Source organism: Poromitra crassiceps (genome assembly GCF_964638095.1).
Source record: "Poromitra crassiceps genome assembly, chromosome: 23".
Classification (NCBI taxonomy): domain Eukaryota; kingdom Metazoa; phylum Chordata; class Actinopteri; order Beryciformes; family Melamphaidae; genus Poromitra; species Poromitra crassiceps.
Genome location: NC_139639.1, coordinates 3,106,954 through 3,126,440, shown reverse-complemented (window position 1 = coordinate 3,126,440; position 19,487 = coordinate 3,106,954). Strand labels below are relative to the sequence as shown.

The following is a 19,487-nucleotide window of genomic DNA, read 5'->3' as shown; positions in this document are numbered from 1 at the left end:
GCGGTTTTACCCCACTCGCGCGCCAGCCGTTTAACATTTTGTGGGTGTTCCCAGACATGCGGACTGTCTCTATGGTGGTGGTAGTATTAGTGCTGGCTAAAAACACCCCAAATCCAATGTATTGAATGAATGTAGACACGGGAACTGTTAATGCAGCTTTTATTGCAAAAACATCTGTATAAAAAAAAGTAGACGACGTGGTTGAGCACAATGTCTGAGCACAGCGCTTCTCTCCGGAGAAGAAAACATGTCCTTGGAGATCTACGGCGTAAGACTATGATCCACTCAAGTCACTCGAGTCAGGCTTTCCATTATTACACACAAAACCTGGGTAGAAACACATCTCAGAGGAACAGAAATCTTCTCCTCGGGATGGTGTTGCATTTTAAGTCCTGTATATGGATTACAATCACAGGGTCTTCTGTCCATTATAGAGAGACAATTTTGAACACGCATCTTGTAACTGTGGGAGACAAAACAATGAAGCGACTCAGTGAATCCTTTTACCATATAAACACTATAACTAAACCCGCTACAGAACCTTTTGACTTTTAAGTACGTCTAGGTAATACATAAAAAAAAAAAAAAAAAAATCCCAGCAGTGTGTACTACTCCTTTGTCAGGCAGCCTGTTAGGTGCCAACATACAGTACCGACGCTTTCCCTTCGACTATTGAAGCAATTTGCGGGTACTCGGTGGAGTTGAAGTTCCATCAGAACCTATCTCTTGGTAAATGTACTCCTTATCAAAGTTGTTAAGACTGAGAAAACATGTCCAGCCAAACATCCACCTGAGGGCGGTGTCATCCTCTCCTAACGGTAGCTACCAAATTACAGTGCGATGACCCTGGACACAACCACTTAGCTGATGCTGCTATATCAGCAGGTCAAGTTGTGAAACCTTCTGTGGGTCATCGGTTTTCACTGGCTGTCACAGCTGCTGCTCACCCGGCCAGCGTGCGATCGACTGAAGGGAAGTGAGGGATGAACAAAAGCGATACAGTACTAGAAGAGTCTTTGCTCCAGGGAAACGAGGCAGTTTTCCTTCCCTGCTGGACCCCTCGGCGCCCGCCGCTGAGGTTCATTTCTTTCTGGACGGGGTTTGGGTTGGGAAGTTGTAGTGAGAGCAAACGCGAGGCTATTTCTCGTCACTCGGCCCCACCGGGGATTCTGCTCTCTCCCGCTTCACCGAAATCACCTCCTCCTTAACCCGCCTGTCGTCTTTCTGTGGCTTAGACAGTCTTTTCCTCTCCTCCTTCTTCTTCACCTCCTTCTTCACAGTAACGGCACGTGGCGGTTTGCGGTCGGCCGAGGATTCGCAGGAGGCCGCGGCGGCGGTGCTTTCGCAGACAGTCGGACCCTCCCACTTTGGGATGTCCAATCCCAGCTGCTCCATCAGTTGCTTCATAATTTCATCCACGTAACCGTGGATACGCAGGTGCGCATGCTTATCCTAGAAGACACACAACACGAAAATGAAATGGAGGAGGAGAATGGCACACATGAACGGTGAGCTTAAATTTTGCCTTTGAATTCATCGGGGCATTTCAAGTGCCACTCCATAGCCCCCTTTCACACATGCTTATTATGAGACCCGTCAAAGTGACAGATTGAGTGTGCCGTAATGGTGGCAGTTTGTCTCATTGTTGTTAACGCCGCTATCCACACAGCACACAGACATTTTTTGATTGATCTTATGGTTTATTGATCACGCACGACAGGTCTAATTACACTTACCGAACACTTTATTAGGAGTAATGCGTTACTCACACTGGGTAGGTATCAGCTTTCAGCTCAGAGTCAATAGACCTTTTTCACAACAGCCATTTTGATGTGCCATAGCAGGGTAAACACAAGTGTAATTAATAACATTAATGATGGTTCCATTCCATTCAGATGTTCCATGTTTGGTGACTCCAGTAAGTGCAAACAGGTACATGATGCAGTTATGGTGCTGTGGTGACCATAATTGTTGTTATAAGTGTCCAGCCACAAGTCAGTGCTGCAGGCTGGCATGCTCTCCGAGGTGCTGAACCCCCGTCCACGGCAGGGCCTAACTGAGGCCGGGCTCAGAGATCTGTCCCGAGGTGCTGAGGGCATCAGCGCCCCGGTACCATCCACCGGTGGGCAGGATCCGCACCATGTTTTCCCAGGGTTGCTGAGAGGGGCCTGGAGGATCTGTTGATGTTGACTCTCAACTCTGAATCCAGTTTTTTCCCCCATGAGAGCTGGAGGCCTGGATGTGAACGGTTGGATTTTTGAAAAGTTGGATTCACCCAAGTTTGACTCTGAACTATTATTCCTGATTTTTCCTCTGGGAATTGAACCGGCAACCGTATTTTTAGGTTTGAATTTTGAGTCACGCAAAGACTTTAAACGTACCTTTGTCTCTGTCTCCTGCATCCTTGGGTTCAGCCTTTACACGGCTATTACACATAATATAATTATCTAACGATAATTATCTACTCAAGGGAAAGCTGTGAGGAAGACGAGGAAGATAATACACAGGTAATTGCATCTGTTGGCAACATCGTTAGCCTCATAGCATAATTGCCTAAGTCATATTTTAAGGTTTCAACTGTTGATATATGTATGTTTTTTTTTCTTTTGCGTTACTGTGTCTGAGCTTGTTCATTTTTGTTCATATATAATGTTAAAATGTAAAATAAAATATAAAAAAAGATTACATTACATTTTTTTTACAATTTTGTTTTTACGCACTTCCACAAAATATGACTTAGGCAATTATGCTATGAGGCTAATGACATGTAAAGATATTTGTGTTTGCCTGGGAGCTAAAAGGTTTCCTTCGCCCAGGCTTTGTCATATTACTAATACGTCAATTAACTCATTCCCCGCCATTGATGTGTTTTTACGTCATTTAAGAGACAACGCTTCCCTGCCATTGACGTGATATCACGTCAATCCGTGTTTTCACCGGCATGTGATAGATGGCGCTCTTGGCCACCTTATGAAGTGCTACTTCACTCCTAAAGCTGCACAGAAGAAACGGGTATATTGTCCCAAAAAACCAGCAAGCGGAGAAAAGCAACAATCTCCCTTCAGGAGGAAGCTCCATAAAACACTTCCAGCCTGGTGCCTCAAAGCTTTTCCCCCCGGGCTCGACGTGCCGTCACACGGACTCGTGACATTCACTCAAAGCTGAAGGATTCTTTTCACCAGACGCTGATAAACGTACACAAATCACTTCTCCTGTCAAGTAGATTAGTAATCCGGTTTGCGAGCCCTCACATGTAAATTTCAGCCATCAAATATGCCCCCAGAAATCAAGCACCAGAAAGCGGTGCATATATATAGAAATACAGTAAGTGTAGCAGCGGTGCTGGTGCATATATATAGAAATACAGTAAGTGTAGCAGCGGTGCTGGTGCATATATATAGAAATACAGTAAGTGTAGCAGCGGTGCTGGTGCATATATATAGAAATACAGTAAGTGTAGCAGCGGTGCTGGTGCATATACCGTAAATTCCGGACTATAAGCCGCACCGGAGTATAAGCCGCACCTGCAAAGTTGACTGTTTTTTACATATATAAGCCGCACCGGACTATAAGCCGCGGGGGTTTTAATGGTATTTTTTTTATTTTTTTTTATTGTGTTTTAATGTTTAATTACCATATGTAAGGGTTCATGCACAGAGGGGATTGTCGGGAAAGAGATGGCTGTTTGAGGAAGCTCCCATTTATTAACATTTCAACAAAACAACATAACACAACACCACCTGTGTTGTTTTTTACAGTGCACACAGTGTCCGCGGTGTGGTGAAAAGAGGGCAAGAGAGGAAATTAAAACAGAAGTGGATTTATAGTTAGAAAGAGTGCTAAAAAAGAGAGATTTTTTTTTTTTTTTTTGAAAAAATCCATAGATAAGCCGCACCGTTATATAAGCCGCAGGGGGCAAAAAAGGCCAAAAAACGGGAAAAAAGCCGCGGCTTATAGTCCGGAATTTACGGTATATAGAAATACAGTAACTGTAGCAGCGGTGCTGGTGCATATATATAGAAATACAGTAAGTGTAGCAGCGGTGCATGAGTCAGACTCACATGTTTGGTAGGCTGCAGGTTGACAATGACCACTTTGCCACCTTTGCGTTTGGTGAGGAGTGGAAGATCTCCGCTGGGTTTAATTTGCAAGGAGGTGCCCAGGGTCAGTGCCAAATCGGCTCGTCTGGGGAAAATAAATCAATAAATGTGTCAGTTCAGGAACAAGTGGTGTGACATTCCTACACAGGTTCAGTTCCTAAACTCAATAGTTTTTCCAAATGTTAATTTCTTGACTGGATTTAAAGGTCTTGGCCAGATTCCATATGTCGCTTTAAACACTCATAAGACTAAATGGGTCCCGGGCGGACGGAAGGAAGGACACGCATGTCACATATAGAAGTGGCTTTACGTCTTTAAAAAAAAGCGTTCTTATCGGGGGAAATTCACCGCTTATATATAATGATTGTTGCGTTGGAATGAAAATAGACGTTTTCTATGTTGATTGCGCACCGATTTGACGATGCAAAGGTACTCAGAAGGCTGCTTTTTTTAAACTAAATCACTTATTAACACATCGGCATAAGGCCGCAATTACATATCACAGAAATCGACAGAGTGCAACGCTTGTTAGAAAATAGTGTTTTTCCATGAAGACACCTGCCAGAGTTTTGTCAAGAGCTGGAGGTGGCTGCCTTCGAATTCTCCATGCAAGCAAAAACCCTGAACTTGTGTTTTGTGATCGGAGACAAATTGAGCTAATCACTGTTGTATGAGAAGGTGCAGGTGCAGGATGGACCCTCTCAACACAAAGACGAGAATTCCATTATGAGGCTCTCGTAAAACCTTCCCAGTACATCTCATCGCTCCCAGCGGGGGTTTCTATGGCTCAAAAGGTACAGACGCTCCACTAATTGGAATTGCTTTGTATAAAAAAGGTCTGCGCTTCGATCCTCGGCTACTCGCCTGTCAAAGTGTCCTTGGGCAAGATGCTTTCAACATGCAAATTGCTCCCCATGGTTGCGGTGTGTGAATTATTGTGAGTGTGAGTGTGTGAATGGGTGAATGAATGTAGGCACATTGCAAAGTGCTAAAATGCAGTCCATTTACCACAATCAAACACGACCGTGCTCAGAACAGAGCTCAGAAGTGGCTGACCTGAGGTACTCCGTGATACTGAATTCAGGAAGATTACTTTCCAGCACTATGCAGCTTATAAACGGAATGAATCGAAAAGGACTTTGAAACTAGCACATCTTACCTGGTTGATGTTTTTAAATTCTAAATTCAGTTCCCGAAAGGGCCAAGGGAAAAACATGTTCAAAGGGGTCTTTTTCACAGCCTAATGGCAGTGTGTGTGTGTGTGTGTGTGTGTGTGTGTGTGTGTGTGTGTGTGTGTGTGTGTGTGTGTGTGTCCGTTTCGAAACAGTAGCCTTATGTTGTTATTTAGCCTTCCTGATGCTATTGTATGGTTAAATCAGCAGGTTTTATTTTATGGGGGAAAATGTTGGTATCTGCAGTGGAAGTGGTCCCTGTGAATTTTGGTTGGGTACATAGTGCTACTTGGTCTGAAAAGTTTTGGAACCGAACCCCTGCACTAGGTGTATAGATTAATAATGCTGTGGGTTGAATATTCCCCAGTCTGGGAAGATTTCTGGCTCAGAATCTTTTGTTGTTGCTTAGGCCCTGCATACTGACAGACCTGTGTGGCTGCAACAGAACAGAGATAGACCTGTGTGGCTGCAACAGAACAGAGATAGACCTGTGTGGCTGTAATAGAACAGAGATAGACCTGTGTGGCTACAACAGAACAGAGATAGACCTGTGTGGCTGTTACAGAACAGAGATAGACCTGTGTGGCTGCAACAGAACAGAGATAGACCTGTGTGGCTACAACAGAACAGAGATAGACCTGTGTGGCTGCAACAGAACAGAGATAGACCTGTGTGGCTGCAACAGAACAGAGATAGACCTGTGTGGCTGCAACAGAACAGAGATAGACCTGTGTGGCTGCAACAGAACAGAGATAGACCTGTGTGGCTGTAATAGAACAGAGATAGACCTGTGTGGCTACAACAGAACAGAGATAGACCTGTGTGGCTGCAACAGAACAGAGATAGACCTGTGTGGCTACAACAGAACAGAGATAGACCTGTGTGGCTACAACAGAACAGAGATAGACCTGTGTGGCTGTAATAGAACAGAGATAGACCTGTGTGGCTGCAACAGAACAGAGATAGACCTGTGTGGCTGTAACAGAACAGAGATAGACCTGTGTGGCTACAACAGAACAGAGATAGACCTGTGTGGCTACAACAGAACAGAGATAGACCTGTGTGGCTACAACAGAACAGAGATAGACCTGTGTGGCTGTAATAGAACAGAGATAGACCTGTGTGGCTGCAACAGAACAGAGATAGACCTGTGTGGCTGTAATAGAACAGAGATAGACCTGTGTGGCTACAACAGAACAGAGATAGACCTGTGTGGCTACAACAGAACAGAGATAGACCTGTGTGGCTACAACAGAACAGAGATAGACCTGTGTGGCTGCAACAGAACAGAGATAGACCTGTGTGGCTGCAACAGAACAGAGATAGGCATTCTCTGGTTTGGTCAGGTCTCTGTCTGTTATAATGTCTCACCTGCTAGCGTCCTCTGCTTTGGTCAGGTCTCCGTCTGGGAGAGCATCCTCCCAGTCCAGTATGGTGCTGATCAGCTTGCCTCTGTTTAAAGCAAAAATACACAGACGCACCTTTGAATGACTAATGGTCATAAGTGAAAGTACTTTGTTACTGTTTTTTCAGTATGTGTATTTTGTTTTTCTTTCACTGAAGACTTGTTACGTTAACGTACATACCGAAGACAAATCAATACTACCGACTACATTCAAAACAGACTTTTTAATCTCGGAAAATAATAAAGTGATTTTTTATTTTATTTGTATCCTGCGCATCAGACAGCTTCCATGGCGAAAGCAGCTGATCAAGTGCCAAATGTGATGTGAATGGCTGCTTGTTCAAAGCAACCCAACGAGGGAAAGAGACAGAGAAGCAACATGACTTTTATACTTTCAATGATAAGTTCACCCAAAAATGAACATTTTGTCAGATCTACTCACCCCCATGCCGATGGAAGGATAGGTGACGTTTTTTTTAGTCCACAAAACTTTTTTTGGAGTTTCACATTGTTGCAGGCACATATTATAGCTTTTGAAGGACCCTCTATCTGTCTCCCACTCAGTTCACCTGATATCTCCACTTCCACCTGATATCTCCATAGGTGGGAGTGGACAGATACAGCAACACATCCATCAATGGCTGTGATGGTAATAATTAGTCGGACCTTTTCAAAGCCCATCATAGCTGCACACAGTGAGTGGGACGACAACAATGTCCACAATGGCAACTTGCATGTGAACAGAACACGTGCCATGTAATCCCAATAGCAACCACTATTTACGCGGAGGCAGTGTTCATTACGAAAACCATTACGCTCATTCACCGTCTCATTCAAATGCACAAACACGTACTTTATTGTTCTCAATCTGTGTAAACAGGGTTGTATAGGCGAGAGTTGAAACGACTAGAGAGCTATAATGGCAACAAAGTGACACGAGCCAGGCTTCAATCTCCGGCTTCATCTGAACAAACAAGGGAAGGGATTCTGGCAGGATCGCTAGTATTGGTTTTCACTGAACATAATGTCACTACAATATGAATTGTCTTCAGTGTGCGTAACGGCCAAGGCCCAAGGCCACTGGCACCTGAAAGCATCGGTGGGTTGTCTGTCTTCATGTCTTCCTAAAACAAATCACATAATGACCTCGTGCTATGGCTTTTATCTCACACAGCAGCTAATCACATTGAAATCCAAAGAGACATTTTGCTGGGTATTTTCAGTACAGCAGTGAATGTTGTATCCAGCGAAGACTATAAATAGACTCATTTTCAGGGCTCGTGACTCGAACTTGGACTTGAGCACTGGTGACTTGAGCATTCATGCATTCGGACTCGGAAGTTGGAGACGAAGATAAAGACTGTTTTTTCGTTTTTTGTAATAGGCCCTAATCAATTGCCATAAGATATTGATAGCTATATTGATAATGTGACGTTATTCAATTTTGTGCAAGGGCAGGCACGTGGATTCCACCTACATGCTGATTCACGCTCCTGTTCAGTAGGCTAAAGGTCCTTACACATCAAGAGCGACGCGAATATACGGCACGAAATTGCAATGCGAATTTTGACCCACCTGTTAATCACAGTCACAGATGTGTACACGTCGGAAGCGAATTTCTGAAAAATCGACCGTGGTTCGAAAAAATAAACACCGCAATAACGCTCGGCGAAACTTCGGCGTTGGTATGCATGGTTGCATAGGTTCGGAAAATATTATTGACGTGCGAATTAATCGCACGAAAAAAACTCTCCCGATGTGTTAGGACCTTTACTCCGGACTTGGACTCAGGTAATGGTGACTTGACTTTGACCTGACTCTTCATTGGTGACTTGGACCTTGACGACAACACTGGTTGCAGGTTTCTCGTAAACAATTGAAGTGGATGGGGAACTTGGCATCTTGGGGCTTCTGAGACTTGGATTACTCCAGATGAGCAGTATGGAGGCATTTTATGGTTTTTTTTGTTTGTTTTGTGGACTAAAAAACTTCACCCGTCCTTCCATCGGCACAGGGTGAGTAGTTAAGGACAGAAGTAAATTTAAGACCATGTTCTTTTATACTTTGAATTCAGTAAAGGATTTGAAATGATACTCAGGAAGGGATTTCTGTACTTTTCCCACCTCTGCTGCTGGTCCACTATTTAGTCATTTCAAAACATAATTGTGAGCATGTGTTACCTGCAGGCTCTGAGCCCCCTGTGAGCATGTGTTACCTGCAGGCTCTGAGCCCCCTGTGAGCATGTGTTACCTGCAGGCTCTGAGCCCCCTGGAGCGGACCACGTCGCAGTATCGTCCCGTTGGCTTCAGCCCCATCACGCCGAGCACCTTCTCCCTCACAAACTGCCTGCAAATCCACACAAGTCCTACACAGTTTATTCAACTGTCCAACAAGAACATTTCATCATCTTTACAGTTAGAAATACAAAGCTGCTCATATTATGCAGCTGACCGAGATGAGTTTATACACATACAGCCTTTATAATCAGGGTTCTCACACTCACTTGGGCTTAAGTATTTTTCAATTACTTGTGTGGTGAAATGCAAGGGCATGTTTTGGGGTGAGATATGATGTGCATGTCTCGGAGGAAGCATGGTGCTAGTCTACGGCTCTCCTCAGATCAGCCGAGGGTGGAGCAGCGATCAGGGTAGCAGGGGGAACAATTAGCCATGTACAATTGGGGAGAAAATGGGGTCGGGGTCGGAAAAACATAATAAAAGAAAAAAAGAACTTCCAAATCCAACCAATCGTTTTCAAAAACTTGTCATATTTTATTTTTCTATAATCCACAAACATTCAAGGATTTCCAGGGCGCGTTTAGCTGAGAACTATCGAGTTTCAGTATCAAGATTGTGTGTGTGTGTGTGTGTGTGTGTGTGTGTGTGTGTGTGTGTGTGTGTGTGTGTGTGTGTGTGTGTGTGTGTGTGTGTGTGTGTGTGTGTAGGTGTCTTTGTGCGCATGCTGCACCTACCTGCCACATTTCTCACACTCCTCCACAAACATGTTTCCATGAAGCTCTGATAGGATATCCCTAATAGAGTAGATAGAGGAGAGGCAGATCACAAAAGAAACCTTAAGATTTCATCATGTCAAAGACTCTTCGGCAAAGCTAGGAAAAGAAAAATCTTCTGTGCTTGCTTGGGACTCGCTCCCTGATAAATATTCCGAGCACTCCTATTAATTTCTGTGTTCCATTTGGCACAAGCACAGATTAGTGCCGCGCCGTTTGCTTTAGCAATTAGCTACCTTTTTCACTGATTAGCGATTAGACAGCCCCTCACTCGCCATCTCGCCTCATGTGAAAACACTCGGGAGGCAAATGGAGAGTACGAGATCGAAGAAATGGCTTCTGGGAAAGGTAAGCCTTCCAATATCCGCAGAGGCTGGATATGCGTAACACCGTACCCTGAATGGAATATTGGATTCCTGGCCTTTGGGTCAGTCCAATATGGTCGGACAATACAGACCAAAATGGTTGGCATTGAGACGAGTGTCACTTCACTGAGTATTTGAAGTGCTATTCATCTCTGATGTGGGACTCCACTGAAGCTGCAATCAGAGGGGCAGCGACTGAATATTTAAAACCATGAGTCATAAACCAAGCTAGGGGTGGAACTCTGTGTTATCTTGTCAATATATTAGACATGTCTGTGTCTCTAAAAATCACAATTCCATACAGGCACGACATCAGAAACTAAGTTAAAACTGAAAGAAAGTACCTGTAGACAGCGGTTAGTGGTATTCTCCCGAGCAATTTACCGCACTCGACGGGCTGAAAACTTTTCATGAAGTACCTCACTTCACCTCCTCCTCCTCCTCACTAAATCACACGGCCTCTCTTCTACCCACTCTAATTGCTCGCCAAATCACTCCGGAGAGTTATCTTAGCAAGAGGCCTCAAATGTGAGTTGGGCTTAGTTTGATTGATACACTGGGAGGGAAATCTGAAAAGATGTTAATTTGCCGTAGTTGGTCATATCTGGTAGGGCAATTACCCCGCTAGCCGGGCGCTTCTCGCGCATACTGAGCATTAGCGCCCGGGGACCCACTTAGCATTAAGACCAGCGTTCCGCTCTCGCGGCGCCGGCTACGTCTTAAAAGGTTATTTACCTGAGCCAGAAACTTGAAGTGAAGAGGCTATCAGATGCGCAACATCCTCTTCTAGATAATGACAGATGATGACGCCGCTTCCAACTTTGTTGCATACAATCCACTTTTATGTCTTTTATATCAAAAAGTCCTTGATGCAATACCATTCATACCATTCATCCATTCATTCATACCATTCGTATGAGCGAGAAGCGCCCAGCTAGCGGGGTAAATAGGGCGATAGATTCATCTCTCAGTGCTACAAACAAATGCTGTGACTTATTTTGTTGTGAAACTTGTGACATCGTATTGCTACATGCCTGCTCACCACCAGAGTCAGAATACTGAAAATGTATGGTAACTGACTGATGTCTTTCACCACTTTCATAACAATGACCAGGGTTGGACCAGCCAGGGTTACTTGACCCATGTTTTACCCTTCTCTTCTCAAGTCAGCCAACGTGGGTTAATCGCTGGTCATGGCAATCCAGATAGGACCCAGGTCACAACCCGGGAGAGATGCATAACAATTAGCATAATCTAGCAAATAGCAACCGGGGTCGGGTGATGCCATTCACCCTGAAATTAACCCTTACCGGGTTAACCCTTTCATCCCGCAAAAATCAAGCTGGGAATAACCCTGGTTGGACCCTTGTGGTGTGAAAGGATTGCAGGCGGGGGGGGGGGGGGTGCTGTGTTACCTGGGGAAGCCAGAGCGGACATGCAGGCCGTCCACGTTCTGGCTGATGAGGTACTTGAGGTACCCGGCTCGCTGCAGACCCAGGAGGGCCAGGTGAGTCAAGCTGGGCCGGGCGTCCTCAAATGTGGTGTCAAAGTGAGGCGTCTCTCCCTTTTGCTCTAAGGTCCACACGCCCTTTGGACCCCTGAGGCGCAATACAGAGGTAAACAGACAAGAGACAGTGGGTATAATTAATTAACAATCTTTGAATCCAACAAGCACAGCATGTTTGAGGGAAGGTCGAGTAGCCGGTCGATAGGAGGCCTCACGAGTCCATAACAGATGCTTGTCCTTCTATTCATCAGAGTCCTGAACAGTTCTTGTACCAAATCGGACGAACATTAAACATCATGTAGTCTAGTCCAAGCCCTCTGGAAATATGGAGAAAGGGGGGGGGGGGCACCTTGGCTTTGGTACACATACAAAATGCTCCCACCACAGAAATGTTCAAAGCAAATGGGATGAATTATAGAATAGAATAGAATAGAATAGAATATAACTTTATTGTCCACCGAGGTGGAAAATTGTCTTTGGCTCACCAAACACAAAAAACAACAACACAAGAGGCCAGAAGGCAATTAGTGAGACAAGGATATAAACAAGCATAAGTTAAGTTAAGTTAAGTTAAGTTAAAAAAAGTTATCCTTTATTTATCCCCATGGGGAAATTCATCCTCTGCATTTGACCCATCCTCTACTAGGAACCTTCCTAGAACTAGGAGCAGTGGGGCAGCCACAGTGCAGCGCCCGGGGACCAACTCTAGTTCTTTTGCCAGTGTCTTGTTCAGGGGCACTGACAGGAGTCTTAACCCTAACATACATGTCTTTAATGGTGGGAGGAAACCGGAGCACCCGGAGAAAACCCACACAAACACGGGGAGAACATGCAAACTCCACACAGAAAGGACCTGGGACGGACTCGGGGTTCGAACCCGGGACCTTCTTGCTGTGAAGCAACAGTACTAGCCACTGAGCCACCGTGCCGTCGTGACAGAGTTACGTCACACACATACAATACAATACATCATGAAACTCGAAAGCCATTCCACAACACCGTGTACGGACAAAATTGTTTCATTTAAAATGGTTTCATTTAAAATTCCAACAACCAAAAAACCAAAATCAAAAAAAAAAAAAATCCCTTTTCCGATCGATCGGCACCTTTTCTGTTCATGCTCGTTTTGATGAAGCAGTCAGTGTTGGGTGTCTGTGTCAGGCACCTGCAGATGAGATGAATGCGATGGCGCGGATGGTGCGTCGCTCCCGGTGTCGCGTCGCGTCGCGTCACGTCGCGCTCCTCCCACAGCCGCTCAGTTACTGTGAGGACAACTCATGCGTCACACGGGGGGAAATGCACTCTGTGACCCTCCCTGTGACGCGTCACCCCCCCCCAACGCTCTCATCTCTCCATTTCTATTTGGACTTTCAGTCACGGCCCCACTGCTCAGATGATTCCTCATCGCCCGGCTGCTCAGAGACTTGTTCAAAGAGGACGCGCCCGCAGAGGCACATACATCACTTATTATTACATGCTAATGATGAGAGCTCAGATGCTGCCAGACATGAAAGCCAAGGTGGAGGGGGAAGGGGGGCGTCTGTAAGGCCTGATGTATGAACACGTCTTTTGTGCCTTAAAGGGACAGCTCACCCTAAAATCCAAAATACATATTTTCCCTCTCACCTGTAGTGCTATTTATTTATCGACCTACTGTATATCATTTTGTGTTAGTTGCCTGAGTTTTGGAGATATCGGCCGCAGAGTTTCTGACTTCTCTCGAATGCAATGGGAACTGGATGGCGCTCGGCTTGTGGTTCTCAAAGTGCCAAAGAAATACATTTGATAAACTCAACAACAGCAATGTCTCTTTCCAGAAATCATGACCCGGTTACTCAAGACAATCCACGGACCGTGTTATGAGAAGTTTCATGTAGGAACTATTTTTCTTTTGACCGAACTACACCCGCTAGCTAGCTGCTAGCTAGTTCCTACATGAGGCTGCAAAAGAAAATAGTTCCTACATGAAACTGCTCACAACAAAGTCTGTGCATTATCTTGAGTAACCGGGTCATGATTTCTGGAAAGAGACAATGCTGTTGAGTTTTTCAAATGTATTTTTTTGGTGCTTCGAGCAGCACAAGCCGAGTGCCATCCAGTTCCATTGTATTGGAGAGAAGGCAGCCATCTCTATGGCCGATATCTCCAAAACCCAGACAACTAACACAAAACGATATAGATGGATGAATAGCACTGCAGGTGAGAGGAAAAATATGTATTTTGGATTTTAGGGTGAGCTGTCCCTTTACATAATCTCAAACTGAGCCTGAGTTTCTGACTGTCAGCTAAAGTGTAAGTGTATGTCTCTGTGTGTGTTTGTGTTATTAAACCCCAGGCTCCCTATATAGACAAAATGCAGAGAATACACACGCTGCTGCTGGCTATGATTCACCCTTGAGTGTTGGCTTACAATTGCTAATTATACGCTTGTTATTAGAAAATGTAGCTCTGTGGTTGAAAGAAGACATATATTTGATCAATATACTGCTGGTAGCTGGTAAAAAAAAAGCCAGGAACCAGGAAGTGGTTGTTGTCACAGGAAAGCCCTAATTTGAAAGAATGAATTAATATTACGATGGATATCTACAAGATGGAAAAACAAACTGCATTTGTCAACCATAGATTAGAACAATTGACCTCAAGATGGGAATACTGGGTTCAATATATAACACCCATTAGGCCAGATTGTATTTTTTTGGATCAACGATAAATGTCTAAGGAAAAGTCTGTTTGTTTTTGTTTTGTTTGTTTTGTTGTTACTGCTGTTTTGTCTTTTCTTTTCTTATATACTATGACAGTATATCAAGAGTAAACAACAATGTATAGGTAATCCTGAGAGTTCATATATGCAATGTCTGGATACACAATGCAAATATTTGATACAGTCTGTCAATAAAAAGTAAAAAATATATATATAATAAAGAAAATGTAGCACTGTAAGAGCTAGCACAGCACTCATTAGAAAATGTAGCACTGTAAGAGCTAGCACAGCACTCAAGGTTGAGTGACAGCCAGCAGCGTGTGTGTTCTCTGCGTTTTGTCTATAGAGGGAGCCTAGGCTTTGACAATAGGTAAATCATTCAAGGTCAGCTCTGTCTGACAGACAGCTTACTGATCAAATATTGATTAGTCAAGTTTCCGCTGGTGCCATCTGCAGGCCTGTGTGTGCACTGGACTCTCCACAGGCACAGCTGTTCTAGAAAAACCTCATGAGACAAGGGAAAACGAGCCGCCTCGTTAATGTCTTGCTGGGTAGAAAGAAAAAAAAAAGGTTCTGTGTGTCAGCTCAGATGTTCTGGACAAAATCTCTACTAATTGCAGGGATCTCCGTGTGTCTTTCCTTCGTGTTCGTCCGATCGACTTCACACCTGGCCGACGTGTTGCTGGGGGACCCGAGGAAGTGCAGCGTCGGATTTGGTGCGATTTGGACAAGAAACTTGATATAAACAAGCGAATAGCGAGCCGCCGCTCAGCTCTGTCTGAGTGCAGAGGACTCACTGGGCTGTTTGCTATGAACACCATCATCGCAGAGGGACGACTTATTCACTCTCCCGGCAGTTGGAAAAACAACACACAGGGACACCGCCTCGGTCTTGAGACGCTGCATTCTTTATTTTATGACAACCCTAACTTTCACCATACATTTGCTACTTGCTATGACTTGCTAACTCCTCTGCTATACTTTTCCCTTCTGCTCTGTGCTCCGATCCACTCACCTTCACACGCATCATTCTCTCTCTGTCGCCCCAGTTTGTTCTCAATGGTGAAGTTTCTGTCTGGATTTAAACCAGTTGATTTCGTCATTCCTTATCATTTTATTTACAGTACATGCACTAACTAGTTATAGAAACGTAGGACACGCCAGAAGCTATAATGGAACAAAACACACTCGCTTCGCTGTCTTACTGGTCTTATGGAGCTGGACAGCTGCAGCTCTGGCAAATAAAGCCACTGTGATAAGCATGTGTCTCCCTCGAGTGCTGACACAGTGGTACTACAAGAGACACCAGCAGGTAAGCCATAGCCTGAGTTCCTGAAGTCTCAAGCACCAGACCCCATTTGTCATCAGAAGTCCTACCAACATCTACGAAACACAAAACGAAATCTTTGTATGCTTTTTTGGGGAGGGCAGAGAAGCATAACATTCTCTTTCTAAACCATGTTCTAAACTCTGGTCTGCTCTATAGTATCATGATAGTGGTATTCACTGATATAACTGTATTAACCCGATTAAGACATAAGTCTGAACGAAAAATTGCTATGTAAACGGCACTTCTGATTCCCTTATTATTAATGGAAATTTGCATTTCAATAAAATATATTTTTTACATTTGTATATTTTAATATTTCTCATAGTAACGCCCCTCGAGAGTAAGACCATATCTTTTGGGTGTATACCGCATCAAGACTGGCGGAAAGAAGATAAATACTATATTTGATGAATATACTGCTGCTGGATGGTAAAAACCTTTACCTTACCAGAAAATGGTTGTCGCAGCAGAGCCCAACCTTGAATGAATGGATGGACATTGGTTTGGACATTCACAATATGGAGACCTTAACAGGATTCGTTGATCATTGGTTATTTCAGTTTTCCTGGGTTGACTACTACCGTATGTAACGCCCAGCCCCATAGGCTAGGGCTGGGTATTGGCAAGGACCTCACGATACGTATCACGATACATGGGTCACGATATGATTGTATCACGATACATTGCGATACAATACATATTGCGATATATTGCAATACTCTACACAATTTACTCAAAATTAAAAAAAAAAAAAAAAAAAAAAAGCTAAAAATACAACACACTGTGTACCACCCATGTAGTGTAATAATATTGTACATCACTTTATATTGATAACTTAGTGGACAAATTGAGTCAAAACTACTGAGTGTTGAGTGTGTTACTGAACGCACTGAAATAAAAAGTATTCTTATTGTGTCACTGACCACACGGCTGTGCAAGAAAATCTATAATGGGAAATATCGATACAGTATCGCAGAAAAAAGTATCGCAATAATATTGCCCTATCGATTTTATTGCACAGCCCTACCATAGGCCTGTTTTAATTTTCACAGATTGATGATTGTCTTGTAAGGAAAAGATCACTCCACTCACTGTTCGTCTGACATTGTCTTCTATGCTTTTAGGTCCAGACAACATTTGGGCTAATAACAATAGCTCTATGAGACGTCGTCGGACTGTAAACAAAGATGGAAGGGGGCGGGAGAGTCGCTCAACAGCGGATAGACTCTGGGTGCCCAGAGTTCATTCATGCACATTTTAATTTGACAGAGATGGAGACAGAGAGAGAGTGTATACAAATTGTGACAGTGGAGAGACCCCCTGCTCGCAGTGAGTGTGTTGGTGGCTCACCTGAAGTCCGGTATGCCTGTCGAGGTGCTGATGCCGGCTCCAGAGTGGACAACCAAGTGCTCGGACTCCTTTATCAACTGAGCCAGTGTTTCCACCTTCGCCTTCAACTCCTCAGGACTATCAAACGACTGCCAGCACACAGCACACAGCAGGTAGAAGATATAGAAACAATTAAATCATATTGTAAGCAAGTTAGTAATATTTCAATACTCTTGCCATAAATCAGATTAAGGGTTTGACTGTGAAAAGATGAGAAAAGTAATCTGATCTGAAATCCGTTCATATGGGAAAGGAGCTATTTAGTAGGAAGAGGATTGGGACCACATGTGAAATAAAGTATTTGAGTTCTAAGTTTAAAGTCAGAGAATAGTCTGTGAATAAAGTCAGAATTCTGAGTTTATGACATTATTTTAGCTTGAGTCGGTAATAGGAAGAAGGTGTGATAGGTAGTTCTTAGTTTATGGAGTGATACTTTGACAAATGAAAGAAAATGACGTTAGTGTTATAATATATTTGGGTCGTAGACTAGAAGATAGGCTACAAGATCTCAACGAAGTAGAACAGATACATTGTTGTCAATGAGATTGATTTCATTAATCAAATAGGGGTGGAACCATCTATATATCTATATCTATATCAATTTGGCAATGTGGGCTTGTTCTGTTTCAATTTGTGTCCCACTGATGTCATAAATCACAGATGATGTCATGTCACTTGAGCAATTGTGCATTGTGACTGACATCACTGATGATGTCATCAGTGATCAGTATTGTGACATCACTGATGAATGTTTCAGTGATGTCACAAGACACCGATATCATCAGTGATGTCATAAGACTGATGGCACACACACACCTGTGCGCATGTAAACTTAAGGGCAATCACATTTTGTGAGCAACACACACACAGCCGAGCTATGGGCTGCGTATGCGAGCTGCAGCAGGGCCAGCTGGGCTAGCCTAGGAATCGATCGCGCGAGATGCCTAGTACAATAAATGGCCGGGTGGAAGTTAGAATATGATTGTAAACAGTTTCTGCAAATAACGTGAATGATGTGGGAACACAATCGGCAACTAATTGTTGGAGAATAATTAGCCCCTTTGCCCTTTCTTTCCTCCTATCCATCCATGAGATGAAAAATGGACCAGTTCTTCGGCTATTCAGCTAGCTAACTCGCTAACGTTAGCAGGTAACTGGATTTACCTCCGGGAGTCCGCACACTCCTTTATCTGCGTAGGGAGAGAGTCCAGCAGCGTAATTCACAGACATGGCTAGTGTTGGTACTCTTCTCTTTCTTTTCTTTTCTTTTGATATGTGTTCCTTGTGCAAAATACTGCTCCAACACTCCCTGTACCGTACTGTTGTCCTGTATGTGAACGAATGTTAATAAAGTTGTTTCAAAAAAAATCTCCACACCACGCCCTGCGCGCCCTACAGAGCACGCCCCCTAAGTACAGAGCACGCCCATAGGCGAGAAATGGAGAATTAAAATGATTTTCGTTTAAATTGAAATGTGACAATCGTAACGTTCATTTTTAACTTAATCGTAACATTCAAAATGTTTAAACTTAAACTAGTATGAGTTGTGCCAAAACAAACGTTAAGCCGAGCAGCATTTTGGTAAACAAACCGCGTCACTGGGTGGCAACGGCAATGGAACCCTATGGAGCATGGGAGGCTTGAGTAACTCTAGCCGGCTGACTGTTTACATTTTAAAAACTGCGACAGTTCACACAACTTTAATACGACATGCATATATTATACATCAAACTCTTGAGCTACTTCTGCTCTCACTCAGAATGTCAGAATATAAATGATGTGATGTATAGTTTTTGAGATATTAATGTTTGTTTGGCACAACTCATACGAATAACTGCCACGGGGTTCCGCATTTCTGGGTGGCAAGTGACGTCACGCTGATTTGTCTATATTTTGACATTCTGAGTGAGAGCAGAAGTAGCTCAAGAGTCTGATGTAGAATATATGCATGTCATGCTAAAGTTGTGTGAACTGTCGCAGTTTTTAAAATGTAAACAACATAGCCGGGGCTAGTGACATTCAAGGCTGGCTCCATAGGGTCCCAGTGTCATTTTCCCCCAGTGAAGCGGTTTGTTTACCAAAATGCTGCTCGGCTGATCCCTCGTATTCCCTGACCAGCCTCCTCTCCCTTCCTCGGACGGAAGGGAGAGGAGGCTGGCCAGCGAGACTATGTAAAATGCTACTAATTTTTCTTCAAATTATGTGCAAATTAGAAAAACATCTGAACATTCTGTCACACAATGGCAGCTTGAAAACATCTTTTAATGTGTAATTTTCAGTTTACAATACAAATTATTTTTTCAAACAACAGAACAGAGTGGGTTGTAGCTTTACCAAATTAAAAAGCTGCTCTTTGGCATAAGAGTAGCTGTAAAATCACTGACGGGATTGTGGGCCAACATATTTCACTGGTACTCTAGTCTAAGGCATACAAAATAGCCCTTCAGCCGGAGGTGGAACTGTTGCAAAAAAAAACGTATTCTGAAAGAAGTCCCCCTCTTCACCTTC

The 19,487-nt window shown here is 43.8% G+C and overlaps 1 protein-coding gene across 1 annotated transcript; it reads right to left on the bottom strand.

Annotated features, from left to right (window-relative positions):
- Positions 1–213: 213 nt before the first annotated feature.
- Positions 214–18,276, bottom strand: sirt6 (sirtuin 6). The gene is made up of 8 exons (XM_083659393.1): positions 18,144–18,276; positions 16,941–17,068; positions 11,468–11,650; positions 9,649–9,708; positions 8,928–9,023; positions 6,644–6,724; positions 4,062–4,185; positions 214–1,452 (listed from the first exon to the last, which is right to left on the bottom strand). Exons 1-8 carry the CDS (start codon positions 18,207–18,209, stop codon positions 1,138–1,140), a joined length of 1,053 nt encoding a protein of 350 aa, XP_083515519.1. The 5' UTR covers positions 18,210–18,276; the 3' UTR covers positions 214–1,137.
- Positions 18,277–19,487: the final 1,211 nt, after the last annotated feature.